Source organism: Geospiza fortis, unplaced genomic scaffold (assembly GCF_000277835.1).
Source record: "Geospiza fortis unplaced genomic scaffold, GeoFor_1.0 scaffold192, whole genome shotgun sequence".
NCBI classification, from domain to species: domain Eukaryota; kingdom Metazoa; phylum Chordata; class Aves; order Passeriformes; family Thraupidae; genus Geospiza; species Geospiza fortis.
In genome coordinates, this window is record NW_005054315.1 from 9,155,975 (window position 1) to 9,178,808 (window position 22,834).

A 22,834-nucleotide genomic window follows, 5' to 3' on the forward strand; every position below is an offset into this window, starting at 1 on the left:
ATCTTTACTTCTCTGCCATCCTACTTATTTGGTGCAAAGAGACAAACAAATGTCTGCTCATTTGTGCTTTGTCACAGGCCCTGCCATGACAAAGTAGCTATTTTAGCAGAATGTTTTGAAAGCTCTGTAAACAGTTTTTTAACAGCCAATATTAAATCCTAATCTCTTTTTATTCTAAGTACATAATTGGCAAGAATGAAGAGGTGATCTATATTTTACCAATTACAGCATTACTTACACTAATGTTTCCCCTAACTACACCCATAATACTACATTTCTCCTGGAAGTGGCCATTGTATGCAGTCTGAAACTAAATTTACCCAGTGAAGTAAAATAAACCCTTATCTTTGGGGAAAATACAAAGTACAACTTAGCGTTGAAGTAGTTTTCTGCTTGATGGATTGTGTAGGCAGTCCCTTAAAAACTGAATATCAAAGAGGAACTCAAAAATCTCAGGCATGTATTTGAGCAGTAAGTTAGCTCTTCCTTTCTTTCCCTTTCAACAACTACAGATCAAACAAAGTCATGTCTGCTGCAATTCTTGAACCGTGGTGTGAAATTTAGGGAAGAAAGCCCAGAGGAAGGAGTGTCTCCAGAGGAAAAGAGTTGTTCTATCAAAAAAGGTGTGAAATGTACAACCATTTTCAAAGGCAAGTTGACAGAACAAGAAGCTCTGACTGGGGAAGATGGTAAGGTTTCTCCCATTACATTTGTAACTAATGGTGCCTCATTTGAGGCAAAGCTGTGCAGATCTGCAGTACAAAGAACTGAAACTCAACATGGAGTTGAGTATTGGGCATGAAGTTGGGTATTGTGACAGTGTCCTTACAGCTGTGGCCAGACTCCTGCCAGTTCCCAAACTGTTTACAACTGGATTTTCAGTGGGGCTTAGAAATACATCCAGATAGTATTAATTTCTTTCAGTAATTAGTCCAACTCTGAATTTTATCATACATCTTCTAAGTAATTCTAAAACCTTACCTATGACATTTGAAGATGTTTGACTTTTTTAAATTTCAGCATCTTTTGTTTAGTTTTTTATATATCTTTTATCGAGATTTTCATAGTGGTGTACCTTAAATTAGCTACTCCTGGCCATCTCATTAGTTGTAGTACTTGATGTCACATCTTGACTTGGGAAATAAGATGGTTAATCTTTGGTCTTGGTCAAAAATAAATAAAGTGAAACAAATTTCAGTTTAAAAAACAAATTGCCTTCCTATTTAATAAATTTCTTCTCTGGCTGATTAGGGCTCATGAGGCATATAGTAGCACTGTTACTATTGATCGTGTACCAGGAAGGCGAGGAAAACTAATTTTCAATGATTAATTTAGCAACTGAAATGTTGTAAAGTTGTTGTGCATGATGCTGCTTGTAGGCTCAAATTAAAAAAATGATGCAGTTATATGGTAACTAATTTAGACGTACTTTTGTGTGCACAAAACCTCAGAGATAACAAAATGCAAATGTTTTCTCTTAGATCTGAAAATGCAGACTGTGAAAGGGGCATCTGAAAGGTATGTGTGTGCATATATAAATGCATAACAAAACTTACAGTTTACATATTTTCTTCAGTCATTTCAAACCTTTCAAATGTATTTCTACCTTGAGCTACATCTCACAGTCTCTCTTTTCTAGCTCTCTAGATGTTTCTTCAGCTCTTTGGTTAAAGACCCATGGCTTGGCTGCTAGGCGACTCACCATCATGGATGCCTTAGCTCCTACAACTGTCCTTCACAGTACAAAATACATCCCAGTTCTGGACAAGCATGTAGTTTCTAAAGTATTTGATAAGGTAAAATTCCTATACTGTTTGAAAGCTAGAACAAAATTTGACAGTGTTTTCAAAAGGTTTTTTCAAATTAATTTCTATGAATGTCATAATGACATTTTCTGGTATTGTAGATTGTTGGTGTACACTAAATTTTTCATGCATATCTGAATGTTCATTCATGCATCAGTAAGAAGATAAAACTGATAGTTGAAGTATGTCTTGCATGCTTTACCCTTAAGTTCTTTCACAGTTACCAGCTGATGTCAGTGTGCAGCCATTGGGTGTTTGGCAATTTCTTGAGCATTGCATCCTCCACTAATATTTATTAATTCACTGGAGGATGTCTATTATTCCATAAAATCATCTGGAAAAGGGTACTGGTGCACATTTTGTGGATTTGTGCATTCTCAACTTTTACATGGGACTGCTAAGATATTTTGAAAAGTGTTCTCATTCAGGAATTAAAATTAAATTCTGAGAGCTGTAAGGCAGTTGTAAGAGTATATAAAATTGTGGGGGAATTTTGTGTCATAAAGTTTAAATTGCTATTCCACTTACAGGAAATCCATTTCATGGCAAATTCCTCTAATTTTTCTTGTGTGATGCATCCTGCCAAATGATGCAGGATGCATCACACAAGAAAAATTAGAGGAATTTGCCATGAATATGCTGCAGCTCATTGCAATTAATACAAACTATTTCTTTAAACAATGCTCAAGGAAAAGCTAAGCTTTTTTTAAAATAATAAAGAAAGAAAAAGGGATTGTAATAGAATGTGGTATAGAACTAAGAAAATATTTATGCCAAATGTACACAATTTTACATTTTAAAGTATTCATGCTTGTTTTTTAAATTTAGGAATGGGAATTTTTGCTAAAACATGCAGACTGTAGAAGAAAAACCAGTTCCTCTCTTTGGTAAAACCAGTTCCTCTCTTTTGGTAAAACCAAGTCAAAATCAATATCTGTAAGGATTTTTTTTAAGTGTGATTTTTTAAAAATAGAATGAAAAGATGTCTTTTTATATAGAAAAATTTTTAAAGGTACATTTTAACATTTCAGATGTAAAACAGCCATTTTTCAAAAGAATTCAAAGAATTGAGACATTCAATAGTTACAAAACTGTGCAAAACAATCTACCATAAATGTCAAACAATAGACATTGGGAATTGTGCAAAACTCTTACATCTCCTTTGTGAGCAGTCACTTCTTTTTCCATCTTCTTCTGAATATATCTGAAAGGTCCTCTTTTTTCCATGTTTCTCAAGAAAAGCCCTTTGAGTCCTTTACAGACAACCCTTGCAAAAATAAAGCAGTCTGTAAAACAGTCTGTCTTTGAAAGTAGCCTAAATTATGATTCAGCAAGTGCTGTGTACGAGTGGTTTTTAATAGCAATTCATAGGAACTCCTGGTAGTCTAGTTCAGGACTGAATTAAGTTCAGTGTTATTTGAATTGACAGATGCTGTACAGAATCCAAACAGTGATCCATGGGCTTTCTTTAGCTTCAGGGATGTAAAGGCAAAATAATAATTTTTGTAATTTCTTCATACCTGCTAATCTACATTAGTTGTAATAAGACACCCAGTTTTTCAGGCAGTGGAGAATTATTGTTCTATGTGTAAAGGAATGGATTTTTCTGGATCTGAAGCTGAGTATGGAAAAGAAAAAGAAGGCTGAGGGTTGCACACAAGGTGAAAGCAGTAGAATTTTTGAGCTACAGAACCCACTTGACCTCAAGCTTCAAGCCAGCACATCAAGAAAATAGGGTGAGACTAGACAGTGAGCTTGAATGGGAGACTTTAAGGATCTTGATTATTCCAGTACTTCAGAAGATTCCATTGAAGATAATAAATGTACAGATAATTTTGCATTCTTGCTTCTGAGATCTTAGTTTTCTTGGTGTGGAATGCAGACATCCTCGTCTGCTTTTCAGGGGATAGTATAATTTTTATTTTTGGCCTTTGCTGGCAGTGATGATGGAATAAGTATGAACCGTTTTCTTATCTTTGAGATGCAGCAAGGAAAAGGTTTCCATGACAACTGTTCATTAACAAAAGGCTGACCTGTTGTTTTCTGTTCTGTGCTATCTGTCAGTTTCACCTGAGTTATTTCAAAGAGGTTAATGTATTAAACTACCCATCCACGTTCATATTCAGAAAAAATATAATGACTTGGGAGCTTGTTTAAATTATGCTATGTTAATTCTGGGGGAAACCTTCCCTGTAGAATCATGTAAATATATGTTACAGGCTGTGGCATCTAAGTACAGGTTTGCAAGTCATGAAGTTTTGACTCAGTGCTTTGCTGAAAAGAATTAGATTCAGCCAACAAAACCATCTTTCTTTGGTCTAAAATAGGAAAATTTTTATAGGGTTATTGTGCTTTGGTTTTGTCTTTAAGATTTTGAAATTTGAGGTTTGAAATAAAAGCCATTTTTAAACAAGTGAATTCTTTTAGTGTAAAAGTTAAAGTATTTAATTTAGAAAATAGAAAACCATTTTGGCAATAAAAGAATTTCTCTGTGATTTCTATCAGCTGAATCTGTCAAATTTCACTTGGCTTCGTGAGCAGTTTTCATTGTTCTCAAATTATGCATAGTATTTCAAGTTTAGGATTTGCTAAGAACACATTCCATTCTGGTTTTTGTCTTCAAAAGTATAATAATGTGTTTATGCTTGTCTGGTCCTTCTATTCTATACAAAGTATTTTATAAATTGTGTAAAATATTCCTGTTGCAAATTATGCTGTTTGAACTTGAAATTCCTCTCAGAATTTGTCAGGCTGTGTAGACGTGGGCTCCTACATGGTGAGGCCCTGCTCATCTTCTGTTACCTTGGTTTGAGTAACATCATAGACAGCAGTCATGGCATTACAGAACTTGAAGGGGTCATCACTTCCCTGCCTGTCAGCTTTCAAGCTTCACCTGGAAATGACAAGTAGCCAGACATCACTGCTCAGAATTATGGACAGAGATTTACCTCATCTGTCTCCAGCAAGATGCTTTCACTGACATGTTCCCATTGTCTTTAGCTTCTAAGTGATTTTAAGATTAATTTCATATTAGGAGCTTTGATTTGGTCTGGCACTGATGTGACACAGATTTATTAATCAGAGAGACATTGTCCTTGGAAAGAGAGGGTGATATAAAGCCACACTGCTGCTCCTAAAAAATGATTTTTGTTGCAATTTGAAATCCAGCTATGCTGAGATGATTCAAACACAATACAGCATTACTGAAAAATGTTCTCAGTTAAATAATTATCTTTATTGTTCTATTTTCTGATCGTTAGTCTTATTCACCCCAACAGGGGTTTTAGTTTAGTGTAAATTGAATCTCATCCATGTTTTTCTCATCTATATCCTGATCTCAGACAGGGACTTGGGGAAGATTCCCACTCAGTCATATGCATTGAAGACAGTTAAGGGGAGAGTAACACCCTCATTCCTCTGCAGTTTCTTCCTTGGATTTTTTTTGTTTTGTTTATATTCTGCATCAAGACATTGATATGTAAAACAGCTATTTGTTTACAAACTACTGAATAATTTAAGAGGCTGAAAGATGGTGGGACTTTGGACTGAGAGTTTGGAAGGCGTCTTTCCTCCTCTTTAGTCATCCATTTCTAACCTTTTCTGTGCCTTTTGAATATCTGCTTGCAGTGGTATTAATTTTTTTTTTATAATGAAGTTGAGTTATGTAGGTGTTGTATTAGGAGATTTGAAAAATATTAAAGTTCCTGATTCTGATGAACCTGATTAGGTTCCTAAAGTCAAGACAAGTTTTGGTGACCAATGTCCACCTTGTTTGCTCTTTGGTGATCAGTGTGATGGTGAGAAATAACTCTCTACAGCTTTACTACTCTAATCCCTTGCAAAAGAAAGTCCTCCAGAAAAAGAACATTAAATACATTTAAATATCTACTCTCACACCTGTATGCTACAATTAGATGCTAGAAAGTGTGAGAGTGTTTTAAGGCAGTAAAACCTGGAATATGGTCATACACTAGACATACTTGTTTCCTTCTCACTTACATTATTTGAGCGAGTTGTTTGACAGTACTGATTTAGTTAGAATTACTTAGTAGTTAGGAATCTTAATTTGTAACTTCTTCATAATGAGATTGTTTTATTTTAGAAGAAATGGCTGGAAACTGTGTCTTAATTCTGACATTTGTGGTGCTTAGATTTTCCTTTCTGCAGCTTCCAGTGTTCCTTCTGGCTGTTCTGAGCCTTGGCATTCAGTCATTCATAAATTTGTATGATAAATGATACCTGTGTCTTTTATTGTATGATAGATGTTACCATTGGCCCATGTTAGCAGTGGCAAGAAGGAGATTGCACTAATTAATCCTTGGGCAGTGAATCTTGATGCCTATAAAAAGAAGCTGGAACAAGCAATTATATCCTATGAGAGGCAAGTCTACTCACCAGAGATTTATTATGGTTGCAGTCATATTTCAGTTTTTTTCTCAGGTACTTAGTATTTCCTCGCACATGCTTTGCTCAATACTGATAATTCTGCATGTTGACACACTTTAATCTACCATCAACATGTAGAGAAATTTTGTTTTCTTTAAAAAAATTAAAGCAGAATGTAAAAACAGATAATAGGCAAAGGGATAAATAACAACATGTTGCTCATATTATGTTTTTTCAGTAACAAAAGCAAAATTCTTTTACTTTTTGGGAGCAAACCTGAAAGCAGTCATCCCTCAGGAGGAATTTGGCCATTAACATACAATGCTAGCCAGACTTGTAACTTAAAACTAAGCTCCTATATAATCAGACTGACACTTAAATTAAGGACCTGCTTTTTGCTGCCAACTCTCTATCACCCAGCTATGCATGCAAAAATATGACTGAAGCACCAATAAGAAACTGACAATTTAAATTTGGTGATTTTTTTTGAGAGGCATATGTATTGTACTTTTAAATTAAGTGTAGGTAAAAGCACAACAGAAGTAAAGAGGAAAAAGGCATTAGATCTCCAAACTACTTTTTTCTATGATCTAACTTTGTGCAATTTTTTAAAAAATAATTCAGTTGACTAAAGTGTAATTCAGTAATCATATGGGAGCTTTGACTAGAATTATTTTAATAAATATTTTTAGGCTGTATTCTAATAACATTTTCAAAGGTAATTATTTTGTATGACCAAAACCCCCTTGATGACAAGTGTTTAGTCCTTGTTTTTTGATTAATTCCACGGGGGATCTTTAAGATTTGAGATTATTTTCCTTGTTAGCTATATGATCATACCAGTTCTTTCTAAAGCATGTTATAGCTTTCTTTTTCAATCCTATTATCCTATATGGATCTTTTGTGATAAAATCAAGACATTTGATTTGAAAATGGTCTTGATGTGTCTAGTGTTAATGGAGTTCAGTGAATAAAAGTCTCATGTTTTCTTTTTTCTGTCACTGAGACAACACTGTTGTTATCAGGCTGATGAAGAATTAATAGAAATTGATTTGTCACTCATTTTAATAAAAGGTTCAAGTGGTTTATTTATGATGGTGAATTCTGAAAAAAATTCAAGTTTTTAATTGCTGTGCCATACCATTGAATGTTTTACATTTACTGACTTTTATTTTAAGGGAAAGAAAATAGTTTTCTGGTTAAACTCTGATAGCATTGCCACAGTCTCCCTAAGACTTTGGTGATAAGGATTACTGTTTACTTCTGTTTACCAACAGAGATCAATGAATAGGTGTATTTACAATAGGAGGATTGAGTTCCTACTTCCATGAAAACGAGGTATAGAATACAAATCTATCTGAAGATCCTTATAATTGGCAGTGCAAAAAAGAGATCTCTTTGCTTTTTCTCTCCATGTAAAATAGCAAGCCAGTCAATTTTTTAAAATCTACATGTCACAGCCCTTTTCTAGTAACTGAACTTCCAAAATCTGCAGTTCAGCTTTGTAAATAGTGGTTGGTCACAAATTTATTCTGACATATGTAGATGAAACAATACACCAGGGCATCCAGATTTCAAGCACAGAAGCAAATATGCCAGTATTTTCCCCATATGCAGATTGAGTTTACCATCAGATTTAGAGGGAGAAAAGTGTCAAGGGCAGAATTTTTGTGATCTGACAAAGAGAATATATAGTATTAAAGGAGAAAAACACTGAAAGCTTCATAATGTGTATGATTTTGTAGAGCAGAGCCAGAAGCTTTTATAACCAACTTAGTTATGGGTGTGCAGATTTAGAAGGATGAAATAGGCATTGGAGCATGCTGAGACTGTATATTGGGAATGAACTAAGTAGTTTGCTGGGATTGCTTAAAATGCTGGGTTTAGTTTCTGGTAGATAAAATGAATCATCAAGAATTTAGTATTCAGAATCTTTTGTTAATGTGCTTTTTTTTGAACATGCACCAGTAAACCTGGCAAGACTACTTGTAGTTAGTCAGGTTACAATCTGAATTTTTCCTAGCAATGAATTCTTGTATCCAAAGGAAATTTGGAAACTTTTTCTAGAATTACGGTAATTTGGATCATCAGTAAAGGTTTATTTCTATAGCTGAAATGAAGTAATTGAGTGATGGCATGTTTGGGATGTTAAGCTAGATGATCTTGTAAGAGTTTAAAATTTCTGCCTTAAAAAGTAAAAGCAGAAAGTTTAGTGGTGCTTTTAAAAAATCTCAGAACTGCATTGCTTTGTGATGATCACTTCTGTTTTCCTGTCAGTAGCTTTTCTTCATAGCCAGAGTTTAATGAATTAGAAACCTGAATGGCACAACTGAGGGATAATCTTAGCAGGGAAAAAATTACAAATTAGCATTACTACATTCAGACTACATTTTCTGAAAATGTTTAATTGGAGGAACTGTGCATTTTAACTGGCATTTAATCAGTTTTGTTATTTGATTTTACTTGCTGGTGCTGAAGACAACAATCCATAGAAAATCCTGTCAGGAAGCAGCAGTGATTGCCATTAAACCTTCTATGACCCTGAAACAGTCATGCTGTTATTTGATGGAAGATACTGCTTTCCCATCTTCTTTTGCAGTTGATAATTTCATAGCTGAATGATAAGGATACAATTTGATGATACAGTGTGCTTGGAATACAAATCAGTGCAGATATCTTAAGAAACTGTGTTTATTTGCTAGTTTTGAGAAGATCAGCTGCACAAGGAACTGCATTCCCTCAAAAACTGCTTTCCTTTCTTTAATAGGCGCCTGAACCTAGTTATTTGGAGAGCACTATCTCAGGAGGAAAGAGACAGGTAAGCTATCACTTTTGGTTTCCTAATGTACCTCTGAAGGTCATAAATATTTGGTAGGTTGTTATCACTATTTCCATAAACAACCAGTTTTAATTCTCAACTATTTCATAAATATATCTTGTTTTCAAAAATGTATATATGATATGGAGTAATATTAAATTCTGGACCTCCTTTTTGTGGTGCTGATTATTTTTAAAGGAAAGGACTTGCATTCCATTTGAATGTTGCTTCTCTATCCTTTATCAGTGTCACGTGCAGGGCCTTAGGAGGGCAGCATGTCATTGCTTTTGACATCAGAGTAAAATCTTCTCTCATTCTGTAAAGAGCTCTCTAGTGGCTGGTTTGTTAAGGTGTAATAAGCACCTTAAAAGCATGTGCTGGAGCTGTATATCACTCTGGAAGTTTGTACTACACTAACTAGCCTATCTTTTCTATTGATTTAGAAAAGTAATTGCTGTATAAACAGCAGTGAAGTTAGCATCTGTTTGTGCCAGAGAATAAAGCGAAGATCAATTAATGAAAACTGAATGTGCCTGAAATAGTTCTTCTCAGAAAAATGGGAATGAAAACTAGAATGCTTTTAAGAAGACATAAGCTAATGAGTAAAAAACCTGGAGTTCTGTCATTAATAAGGACAACTCAAACCTCATTCTGGTGCAGAGAGGAAATGAAGACTGTTAAACAAAACAGCGTGTACTAAAAAAAAAGGAAATAGTTGTCTCTTGATAGACAATGAGTTGCAAAATATAGAAATTTGACAGGGTGTCATCCAAAATGTCTCATTATTGACAACATATGGCCAGTTATACATGTAATGAAAAAAGTCAAAGCAATTGCAGTCTATTGCTAGAGAAGCATATAAATCATTAGTAGTGTGTATAGATATTAAAACGTTTGATTTATTTTTCAGAAATTATGGCTCAGCCACTTGAATTTCTCTGTAGCTGTGTTTCTATAAGATATAGTTATACCAGGCATGATTGTTCCACCAAACACAGCAGTATCTGGATGAAATGCAAGAACTTGCAGCATACAGAAGATAAACTGGGCAAATCTGATTCTTTATTCTGCCTTCACAATTTGTGATTCTACCTGCAGAGCACTGATGTAATTAAAATTTTTCCTACTTGTGATAATTAATTTCTTTAAAAATGTATTTTTTTTTAAGATTTGAAGAGGACGGGCCAGTCCCATATATACAGCATAAAGAAACTTTGCTGGAGGCTTTAGAGAATTTGGGATGGCCAGTTTCCTATGAAGATGTAAAATTGTTAGAAGATGAGATATTGACAGCATTAACATATATACAACAAGCCTCTGATCTTCAGGAAGTTGTCAAAAAGGAAATTGAGAAAAGCTCAGTATCATACATAAGCAACAATAAAAAGGTAATACATAGGAAGGCATTTTTTCCCCTTAGATATTCCTCTTCACTATGTACCTCTGGAGTATTTTTTTCCATTATCATAGATGATAAAGTAGAATTGTAGCATGATGCTAAATAAAATGGATTGAGGAAAGAAGGTAGTTAAGAAGAGAGCAAACTTTCAATTACTTTTTTAAATATTGGGGAAGTAGAAGTTCTGAAGCTTCAGAGACAGCCACAGAAATTGAGCCTTTTAGAAGTAAATCTCAGCAAAGGATCTTTATCTCTGCTGTAATGATAGCAGGAAAGAGAAATAACAGATATATTAAACACAATCTAAATACAAGATTTCTGGTTAGCTTAATATCTGATAAACAGGACTAAAAGGTATGCTAATATTGGAGTAATTCACTGTAATATTCCATGGTACATTTCTTATAAAAGAAAATATACAGAGAAGCGGTGGGATTCAAGTTCATTTTTGTACACTAAAATGTAACTGTCTCTAAAATGTGGGTATATGTGAACTGGTGTGCGATATCACAGCATTGTGAACGGAGTCACTGGCATCTGGAGCTCATTCTGAAGTGGACACCCACTTTTGGCTAGGCAGAGAGGCTTATTTTCTCTCTCCATTTCATTAATATATTAGTCTATCATTAATACATTAGTCTAGCTACTCTGAAACTGCAACTGAAATTAGTGGTTTTGTATATATATATGTGTGTGTTTTCTGTAGTTTTTGAGTTTTTAAAGACTGCACATTTGAAAACATTTTAATGTCTTCTTAAAACAGATGATCTTGATTCATTTTACATTAGTTTGAAAATATGACATTGCTGTTAGAGCTATTTTGATTATTGATTTACCTATGTCATATAATGCTGCAATGCAAGAGCAGCAGAAACACGTCTATGTTTCATTTGTTGAGTGTAATTTTACTGTTGCCTTGGAACAACCAGTGTGTGCTCTCAGACATGTTGTGATTAACATTGTGCAATCACTTATCCTGAGTCAACCTGCTTTAGGAGTCTAATCAGAGCAGCATCTTCAGTAATTGCTAATCTGCAACTGAAAGGCTTCAGGAGTGAGAGGCAGAAATGCAGATGTAATTAGAATTCTGTTTATGTAGCAGAAAAACAATGGGGGAAAAAAAAAGAAAAATGGGAAGGCTCTAAAAAGTTTTGTTGAAGGTTTTGCCAACTGCGATGTCTGCCCACAAAATGGGTCTAGAAAATAAACTGCCAACTGAAACACATTACAGCTAGGAAATAGCTGGTATGGCACTGAATGAAAATTGTCATTGCGACATCATAGAAAAATCACAATTATCCTGAAACTACTCAAAAAAGCAGATTTTTAAATTTCCTGGTGATTTTTTTTACTAAATATAAATAAAACACTTTTGTTTTCAGCTCTTTCTTTCATAAAAATGAGCTAGGTCCATTCAGAATGGGCTTGTTCCCACTGGCACCCAGGGAAGAGTGGTGTTTGCTTGACTCTGGAGGTGTCAGGATTATGAGAACCCAAAGTTTGAGTCAAGATACATGGAGATCTGTGGGTATTCTTCATGTCTATTCTCACTTATAGTAGGAAAGTGCAAAGACTATTCTTTTTGAAAGGGAATTAAAAAATTCCCTTTCAGCTAATGGAAGAAGTAAACAAAGTCTCCTTCACCCGTTAATGCATTGCCTTCAACAGAAGCAGAGCAAAACATAGTAAAAATCCCTGAGAATCAGATAGGACTCTTTTGTAATAAAAGTACTGATGCCAGAAATGGCCACTCCAACAGTGTCTGGGTCAGTCCTGCTGGACACCTAAAAGCTGTGTGAGAGAAAAGAAAGATGGATTTGAATTTAGACAATGTTTCTGAGCCACCTGAATTCTGCACGACTCGCAATCCTCATTGTGGATGCTTGTGTCGTCTTTAGTATTTAGATTAACGTGGAGTGCTGGAAGTTGCCCAAGTTATTAGTCAAGCAATACAAATTAGTTGATAATAAATATTCAGCAGCAGCTGTCCTTTTGGAGTCTGAGGAATTAAGTAAATGCTTTACCCAAATACTTTTTTGTGTCTGTGGAACTGTAGGTCTGCTCTCATATCCGCCTTTGTTGAGTTATACTTCAAGCAGTCAGTTAAGCACTGTGAAGGGGCTCTGGTTTAATCTGAGTTTGAAAACCCAGACTGTTCATATAATTAATATTCTGTAGGGGTAAAGAATAAGCTAGAAAAATCCCATGTATCTCTAATTTAAAATATCTCCTTGCCTCTTTTGTGTGTTTTGCTTATTTTTAGGACTTTTTTCCTAGGGTTTATTGTGATTTTTTGAGAGGGAGTTAGAAAAAAAGATACTTTAATAATTATAGTGAAACTGAGAACAAACAATTCAGTCAAAGTTTTTAATATATTTTCCATTATTATTGACTATTAGGGAAAATCAAGTATCAAATCAAACACACTTTTTTAGAAAAAAAATTCACCAGAAAAAGAAGCAAGTCATACACATCCTAGCAAGCAGGAGTTTTATTAAGAGTCTGAGAGTTATGGTCATTTTTCACAACAATGTGTAGATCTGTGGAAAAGCTCGAGATTTCAAGTTGCACATTTTTATAATTCAGAAAAACCATGTAAGAGATGTATGCCTGCAAATTGTTCACAAGGTAGACTAATAAATATTTTAAAAACTAATGGTGAAACTGATTTATTTAAGGGTGAAAATAAATGTCACTATTTCCATTTAGTGGTGAAACTGATTTATTATTAGCAAGTTTTGCACTTGCTTGTAATTTATATTCAGGAATAGTATTGTGAGCAGAATGGCAAAAATGATTAGTGCATGAAGAACCCCAACTAATTGGGCAGAATAATGGACAGTAGCAGGTCTGGAAGATCTGGTACAATATTTTGCTAAAATGGAATGTTTTAAAATGGTTGAAAATGTCAATTGAATTTTGAATTTATAGTAAATAAACCTTTTTCCCCAGACATTTGAAGATTTGTTTGAACATTTTTTGATTTCATATTTTTATTTTCTAATGATTCATCCCATACAATGAGGTACTTCTAATGCAAATCAGATTACTGTGAAAACTCTCCTGTCTGGACTAAAGAAATATGTAGAGCAAATTTCCTTATTCTGAAAAAAGAGCTGATTTTTCCTTACCTCATCCTTTAATATGAATGGTGCAACTTCGTGACATTTTTTGTAGAAAAATGGTAGCCAGAACACATGAAAATATAGGTATTGTTATGACCATACAGAACAGGATTTTATAGTGAAAACGCTTATATAAGTACTTCCTGTACTTAGAACTATTCCTAAAGTTTAAAGCATTTCCAGTTTGCTGTGAATCCTGTACAGATCTTGTAGCATTACACCGCCTCAGTTTTTAAATAATTTCAAATAATCGATTAAGGCTGACTGCATTAGCTGTTGTAGACAATTAATTGTGTCAAATTACAGAGATTTGAAGAAGAAAGTGGGAACCTGAAGTCTAAGACAAGACAAAAACATCAAATATTTGTGACTCACAAAAGCCAAAAGGTAATTGCAAGATCAGACGTCACAGGATTTTATTATCCAGGTATACATTTTTGTCCACATTTTCAATATTATTTAATGTTCCTTTACACTGATAAAACATAAGTTATAGTCATAATTAACTACTTCTTTCTTAATGGCATTTACTATTATATGTACATATTAATTTAAAATGAGTATATATTTTGTATGTGCACATATGTATACATTTATAAGAAGACATTTATTTTGTAAAGTTGGAGAGCAATGATATATTTGTCTGTGAAAAGTATGGAAGGAAATTGTAAGCCAAGCTTTTGCGTGTGTCCAAAAAGATCACTAAATGCTGCTGCTTTTTTGTTGAATTTTAAGCCAGCATGGTTAGTAGGTAAAACTCAGTTCACACAGAGAATATTAAAATATGTTTCACACAGAGAATATTAAAATATTATCTGTGTGTATACATTTATCTTTGTGTTACCTTTACTTGTTTGGTTGGGATTTTTTTCAATTACATATTTTTAACTATGGTAGTAGTTTTATTATGTTAACTGTCAGTTTTATTATGTTAATCTGATCAGTTTACAGATTTCAGACCTGTGCTTGAAAAAGACTTTGTTTCCTTTTAATAGCACTATTAAGACTGGTTAGTAAGGCAGGGTTTTTTAGGAACAAATGTCTCCTTTGCCCTAGCACAGCTCACAGTAGCTAAATGAAAATGAAGAATGCATAATGTAGACATGGTTGACCTCAGTGATGTGTGACAGCCTATAGGATTTTTTAACAAAATAATTACCACAAGGGGGGAAAGAAAAATAATTTGAATATTTTATTCTGTTGTTTTTCAGGAACTGTGATAAAGAATATCAGTTCTACCTGTGCACTTGTTGACTTCAGCAATGGGGAGAGCTGTGATGTCCTTGTCAAATTCACTATACCTGTGGGAGGTGCTATGCCGTGCCCACATCTGCAGGTGAGAAACTGTATTTTTTCATGATTGCAAATGTGCATTTTATATTTAAAAATATGAAATTCATTCTATATTTAGATAATGAATTATAGATTTTTTAAAAGTCTCTTATATACCTTTATTTTAGAGTTTTTCATTATGGTAATATCACACTATTTTCAACATGTAGATTTCATTTGTTTGAAGCTTGTTTTCATTGTAATTCTGTTCCTTTGTTTATTAAAATTATGTGTTCTAAATTAATCTATATTGTTTTCTTTATAAAACATGAGTATTTCCCCAGCCATAGAAGAAAGGTGAACGATTTATTAGTACAGTTATTGTTTCCTAGCACATAGATTACAAATGTAAGAGAGCCTTTTCTACTTAGTGTGATTTACAGCAGGTTTTAACCATTTGGTTTTCACAGCATGTTTTAAATCCAGCAAATAACCATATACTAAGGCAAATAACAGTAATAAAAAAATTATCCCTGTTAATTTCTGATTTTCTGTAAAATTTATCAGCTGTCTATCTGTAATCACAGCTGGGGTTTTTTGGTGATTCTTATTTTACACACCAGCATAGTGATGGTTGCATAGAGAATACAGCATGGATCCATCTGTTTTGAATAAAAGAAACATGTTTATAATTGCATTGCTACATATAAAGCTAGAGACATACGCTTTTTTTCAGTTTGAGATAAAGACAAATCCTGATATAGTAGCTCCTGATAACTCTGTAGGTTCTGTATCCAACTCTAGAGACCTGCAGAATTTGATATAAAATTGTGACTTCTGTGTTAATTTTAAAAACAATTTTGAATAAATCAGTTACATCTGGAATTATCTAAAATTCCCAAGGTCGGTTTGTTGAAAGCCTTAAAATTTGCCTAGAATCCAAGGGAATGTAGTTTGTAAGAGTTTGCTCATTCAGTTCAGCTTGCTAGCTAAGCCCACGTACATTTAGTAGAGCTCAGTCCTTTGTTTTGTGTTCTCTCTGATTCAGTGGAAATTGCATGATTGGAACATGTAAGGACCAAGTTCTTCTTTTCTTTCAATGGTCCATATTAAATCATGGGAACATGGCAGAATGAGGATTCATGTAAAAATACCTTCATAGTTATGTCTTGTAAAGCTCACAAGTTACGTGGTTCTTGCACTGATGCTTTCCTGTGCACAGGTTGGAGACTATGTGTTTGCCAGAACTGGGACACGGGCAGAAAATGAATGTTATGTACCTGCCATTGTCATAGCAACACCACAGAGGGTGGAGACAGGTGACAAATTCTACACAGTGCTGCTGTTCAACAACAGGGAGGTAAGTAAACCTAGAGGATGATACCAGATAGAATTTTCCAGGCTAATGGGCTCCCTGTCCCAATCTGAGTCTCCAGCTAACCAGAGTAAATCAGATTTCAGAGTGCAATGAACAACTCATGTAATAAACCTGAATGAAGAAATTCTGTTGGATAATTGATTCTTAAATCATACTCTGTTCTTTCTTCTTTAATACATTTGGTGGCTTTCACAAGTTCCATGCTTCTAAAATAAGAAACATAGGGAGTTTTAACACAGTCAGTATAGTCTGAAATTAATTCCATTATGTTAGTTTGTTTTTGTTTGTAAGCCATTATGATAATTTTACTGCATTTTTCACAGTGTGCATTAAATAAAATTTACTTTGCACTTGAAACTTTTATATTAATTATCTTTATTAGAGGATGATTACAGTTACATTTAAACAGTTGATTTTTTCTGCATATGTATCTTCATTGCTTTTGAGATTTGAGTTTTAATTAGATGAATATTTTTTGTGTTATTGCAGGAACACTGTATAAGAAGCGAGCTCATTAAAATCAGCCAAACCAAGTACGCCTATTCCTGTCAGTATATAAGAACAGTGCAGACAGTGGATTATGAGATGTGAGTATGTTTGAACCTAAAAATACCAAATTTTTAAAATTTGAATCCTAAATGTTGCACTTTGAGTTCAGCCATGCTGTCAGGTTTCCATACGTAGTACTCTAACTACACCTATTGTGAACTGGCTACTGTACACAGGCAGCTAAGTTTATGTGAGAATTTACTGCCTTATTTTCATTCTGGAAATATTGGTGGGATGTGATGGTTTGAAACTTAGTCCCAGAAGGTTGTTAAGGGGATTGCTGAAAGGTGAGATGGAGTTTCTATTTGTTGTAGACCTTATTTTCCTTTTAAAATACTTATTCTTATGTAAAGCTGCACATAAAATTGCAATTTTTTCCCAAGATATTTGTTCATCTTCTGAGCTTAAATCTGGAGAATGATGGAGAGAGAGTGTGTAAAATGAGTATGATCCCCTTCTTAGGTTCTGCAGAATTAATGGGCAGCAAGATATGAAGTGTGCACTGAAAATGCAAGTGTTCCAAGTGTTTATGGATTACATTTTCATCTTGTGTTAAGTTCTAGTTTAATCCAGTTGAAATTGTGACAGCCTTCAGAGCTCTAACAACCTCAGACCACATTAGGATGGACAATAAGATCAGAACAATCATCTAGGGATATTTCTCCAGAATATATTCCCAACCTACAATTATTTGGAATTTAAAAATTCTCTGAAGCAGAATTGGAGTCTCTGTATTAAACAGCCTTGATGGAATTTTCTTCCATGAATTTGTGCAGTTTCTTTTTTTGAAAGCATGTAAAACTTCATCATCCATTGCTTCTTCCCAGGGGGAGTTGCACAGATTCACGTTTTGTGTGCGAAAACATAATTTGGTTTTGAGTCTTCCATTTGCCTCGACATTTACAGGATGAAAGATTTCCTCTTACATGTAGTATAAGCACTGCTGCAAAAGAATAATATAATCTCTATCATGGGAAGTTTATTTCCAAGAGGAAACATGAACAGGGAAAATCACAGAATCACAGAATTAGCTTGGTTAGAAAAGACCTTTGAGATTGAGTCCAGCCTATCACCCAACACCACTTTGTCAACTAGACCATGGCTTTGAGTGCCGCATCCAGTCTTTTCTTAAACACCTCCAGGGATGGTGACTCCACCACCTCCCTGGGCAGCCATTCCAATGCCCAATCACTCTTTCTGTGAAGAACTTCTTCCTAATGTCCTGCCTGCCTAAACCTTCTTCTGGTGCAGCTTGAGGCTGTGTGCTCTTGCCCTGTCACTGGTTACCTGGCAGAAGAGACCAACCCCCACCTGGCTGCACCTTCCTTTCTGGTAGTTGTAGAGAGAAATAAATTCCACCATTAAAGGCAATTTTAGATCACAGAATCATGGGATGGCTCAGATTGGAAGGGGCCACAGTGGAACATCTGGTCCAACCTTCCTGCTCAAGCAGGGTCATCCCAGAGCACATAGCACAGGATTGCATCCAATTAGTTGAATACCTCCAGTGAGGAGACTGTACACTCTCTCTGGGAAACCTGCTCCAGTGCTTGCTCACCCACAGATGTTCTTAATTTTCATTAAAATGTTCTAATATGATTATCATCACTAAAGATTTAATCTAAAAATTATGAGTGGGGGTACCAGTTGTGAGCTTGATCTATGGATTCACTGAGAATGACAGAGTGAAAAGCAACTGAGATTCAAGTCCTTTGGTTCCCACATATTTTCTAGTAGTGATCCCAGTACAGTTTGAAACTCAGCCTTCTACCAGCTTGCAGCTACAGCACACAAACAAATGAATGCCCTCTCTTTACTGAGCAAAATTTCAAATCTGGGAATACATCAGTCTTTTCCCAGGCCACATCATTGATATGACAGTAGCCTCTTCTCAAAAAAAGCAAACCTAAAGACCATGGTTTCCTTCTCAATGCAAAAAAAAACGGTGAAAAGAGGCACGTATGTAACTGGTCTGAGTTCCAGCAAAAGCAGCAGAAGTCTTTCTCTTCTACTGAGTTGGATTGTATTCTGAGGTACCATATTAAGAAAAGATGTGATTAAATGCATGAGCAATAAGAATAGTGTCCATTTACATGCTTTGTTTCATGAATGAGTGCTTTAGTACAAATATTCACTCTCCGAAGAGAATTTATTATCAAGCTGGCTTGCCGTTTTTATGTACAAATGAGGAGAAAATTGAATTTTGCATTGGCAAATGGAGGAATTGTTTGGAGAATTAACTGAAATGAATGCACTAAATGGAGTTTCCATTAGAACCCCTACTTTTTATGAGGGCATGGAAGTGTGCTTTCCAATGAAACTTGTTATTTATCATATTTCTAAAATAAATCCCTACCTCCTCTGTCCTACTTAGAGAGGGACACTGCAGCATATTGCTCATGGATGTGCAGAGTTCTAATGAGAAAGTGCTGACATTGTTAATAGGAAAAATGCAAAAGCATAATTTAATTGGAAAGGAATCAAAAAGTTTGAATGCAGTAGTATATTAGAACCTCAAAAAGAGACAAACTGTTTGTGCTAAGTGCTGGAGCAGTAAGGGAAAAAAATTAAAAGGCATGTCCCAGGTTCCCGTGTTGAGAGGAAGTCCTCAGTGGCCATAGATGTTATAGAGTGGCTTGGCCAACTCCAGCTTCGAGTTCTTTGGGATTGTCTTTCAATGTTTTTGTGGTGTGTATTAGGGATTATGCTTAACTGAATAATTTTTAGAGGTACCAATATGGCTCTTATGATTTTAGTATGAGACATTAGCATCCGTTGGGGCATTTTCCTGCCATCACTGTGGAAAGAAATAATTATGGCAGAATAAGCACTCTGCAAATGTAGCTAACAAGTTCCATATGCAAAGTTCCACACTGTGTGATCTGGACAGACACAGCAAAAGGATCCTTTTTGCCCACATCCTTTCTGGAGTCATAAGAGGCAGATAAGATTAAGGGCCAGAGCCCTGTTTTAGGCTATCCTTCACTTATTCTATAAGTAAAAGGGAAACTGAATTGTAGGACATTTATAGCCCTGTCATATGGTCAAGAGTGTGATAAGTCCTTCTCTTGTCAGTACTGAGAGATGTGGAAAAAGGTGAAATCTATGTCTTGTAAAAGAGGCTTTATGAGATATGTGCTTTTAGCTTAGTGGATTTCGTTTTCTGGTTTTCCAGCCTGGATGGTATGACTTCGAAGCGCTGTTCTCACCCACCTGTGGAAGATGAAGGAGAACAAGCAAGAAAAAGTATAGTGAAAGAAAAGAGGGGAAAAAAGAAAAAGAAGAGGACAACAGTAGACAAAAGGCATCCCAGGGAGACGATGTCAAACTTGGATAATCTTTTGTCTCCAGAAGTGAAGTAAAACAGAGAGAAAGAAACTCACTGTCTAGCAACAAGGGAGAATGTAGAGGTAAAGATGTAGCTCTGAAAAAGTGTAAGGAATTAAGCATTTGTGATGGGCCTTTAGCTATTCCCCACACAAGGAACAGATTTCTGCCTTTCTGGGTGTTAGCCAAGTTAGCTTTCCCATGTCCTATATGATGAAATTATTTCACCTCCTTTAGAAACTGTTCTTGACACTTTCTCAGTGTGTGTTTTCACAGCAGCAGCAAGAAATGAATAAAGCCCGTTCCAGCATACGCCACCTCAATTTCCTTAACAGTTGTAGCAGTGAGGATGCAGTACCACCAAACCTTAATACCTGCTTGTAAGCAGAGCATTTATTCCAGTTCCTCTACTGTTTGTTCTTTGTTAGACTAAAGTTATGTCTGTATTGTGGGTATTAAGTTATTGCCCCTGTAGCTCAATGCTTCAGAGGTTAAATTGCTTTTGTTTTATGAGCTGGCTCAGTTAAAGCTGACAGCAGTTCCTACACTCCCTGTCACTCTGGAGCAGAGACTGGACTAGTGTAGGCCTGCCGTTACATGTCTGTTGTCAGCTCTTCATTTTCAAGATCCTACTGTCAGTGGAAAGATAATGGGATTTTTATTCATACTTGCTAGTTGTACCTCCTTGTACCATTTAAAATATCTTTTCAACAGCCTTATTATTTATTTACTTTCAGAAGTGATGGCTTATAAATTCACTCAATCATCATGTTTTCAGTCAACTTGATTTGGCTCATCTGAATGTTCCTTCTGTGTTCTCTCTCATCCTTTAAGGATTGCCTGCAAATTCCATATTCATTGCTTATAGTGGGTATTATGGTCCCCATTATATAATGGGCATTTTAAGAGTGGCCTGATCAGAATTATATGAGAGCAGAGGTGTTGGGCTTGTCCAGTGAAAAACCATGGTTTCCAAAGGTGGGGCTACGTCGTTGGAAATGCTCAGTTATCCCAGACACGTTCCTCTTGGGCATTTTGAGATGCAGATGCTGAGGAAATGTGAAATAATCCTAATGTGATCAGCAAGTCCTGTAACTGATTCCCTGCAGCTTGGAGGTAAGATTACACCAGAGTAGTGGTTATCTATGCATTTTAATCCTGCCTAGATTTAGCAAATAATCTCATAGTATTCTAACAAGGCTTCAATGTCATATGCAGGTAAGGTACCTTGTCCTCTTCTTGTGACACCATAAATATTGAATATGGGGTTGGTTTTTTTCTAAAATTTGTTTTCATTTACATATCCTTCTATGTTTTGTCAGAAAGGGGAAAGTCAGAGCTGATAAAGATGTTAAGTAACACTATATGGTCATCCTCACATGGTTTCATTAGATACCTCTTTATACAATCTCTCTACATGACTTTGTATTTATCCTCTTTGGGTGTAGATAGTTGCCCCATTTTCATACCATGCAAATGTTTCACAGCACTCTGTGTAAGTTATATAATTTTGTAAGTTATATCAAATGTGCTGCCTGACCCCGATATACACATCTTTTTGAACTGTGTTAATGCTGGATTTCATTTTAAAGATGAAGAGAATAAAGAAAACAAATTTGCCTGGCATTTTTTCCCATCTGCTCAACTTCCAATCAAGTATGAACTATTAGTTTACACTTACTGCTTGGCAGTTCAATATGTGTTGAGCACCAGTGAGATTCCCCTATGCAGGTTAACACTTTTCCTTAGAAGTTGTCATATTTGATTACATTGATGGGGGTAGGTGTTAAATTACACGGATGAGGAGTTGGAAAGCCCTGTCATTCTAATGAATTATTTAGTTAGTCTCTCTGGACCAGGTATTAAAAATATCAGGTATCTAACAATGGACTTTGCCTTCATGGAGTTTTTGTAGTGCTGAAATAAGGCTGAATATTCAAGTCAGGAGCCTAAACTGCACAAGTGAGGTAAAACACCCTGTTTTCCTCTTCAGACCACTGTATCACTCTGAAGTCTCAAATATTGCCTTTCATACACTGGACACACCAATGTTCATCAGAGTGATCCCCTTCCAGGTTTTCCTAGTAGTTGACTTAATAACTTCATTATTTCTGGATTGTTTATATCAAAGGCAGATTTTTTCAAAGTCAGCATCTCAGAGAAATGTTTTGAATAGATGTGATAATAACAATTTTTGTAGTTAAATATCTTTTACAGGAACAAGGTTATGCATTTTTTTTTAGATTTCTAAAAGCAGTCTGTTAAACTGTTTTTTTCTGAAAGATGTATATTCCTCCCATGTATTCCTTTCCTTGTAATATCAAATACCTAAATAATACCTAATAATTAACTTCTGAAAAAGCTCAGTAGTCCGGATCTGTTTGACTGAAGTAAAGTCATTTTCTTCATATTTGTATAAATGTTTTCCCTATGTATGTATGTGTCTAATGCATTAAAAGCATTTAATGCCATCAGTGTTTCTTGCATTTCCTTTACAAAGGTTTGTCTTGTCACTTTTTATGTCCAGATGCATACACACACACACACACACACAAACATACATATTTAGTAATCTGACTGGGCTATGCTTTGTAACTATTTGATGTGTTAATCAACACTCTGCCTATGTTTCTGCTGCCTTCATGTGATCATTCATCTGTTACATAAGGAAGTAAGTTCTCCTGAACTTGAATGAGCATTGCCAGATACCAAGATGGATTTTTGTGCTCCCCAAGTTAATGTGGATTCAGCTACATGGCTCTTATATAGGTGGTT

The 22,834-nt window shown here is 35.2% G+C and overlaps 1 protein-coding gene across 1 annotated transcript in view; it reads left to right on the forward strand.

The window, feature by feature from the left end:
* VWA3B (von Willebrand factor A domain containing 3B) overlaps positions 1-22,530 on the forward strand; it is a 58,681-nt gene extending 36,151 nt beyond the window's left edge. Inside the window, 12 exon segments of the mRNA XM_005420011.3 lie at positions 513-689; positions 1,482-1,518; positions 1,640-1,796; positions 6,068-6,186; positions 8,959-9,009; positions 10,178-10,397; positions 13,840-13,960; positions 14,745-14,869; positions 16,028-16,165; positions 16,673-16,770; positions 19,908-20,071; positions 20,074-22,530. Of these exon segments, the coding sequence (XP_005420068.3) occupies positions 513-689; positions 1,482-1,518; positions 1,640-1,796; positions 6,068-6,186; positions 8,959-9,009; positions 10,178-10,397; positions 13,840-13,960; positions 14,745-14,869; positions 16,028-16,165; positions 16,673-16,770; positions 19,908-20,071; positions 20,074-20,273 (1,607 nt within the window). The 3' untranslated portion in view covers positions 20,274-22,530.
* The last annotated feature ends 304 nt before the right edge of the window (positions 22,531-22,834 follow it).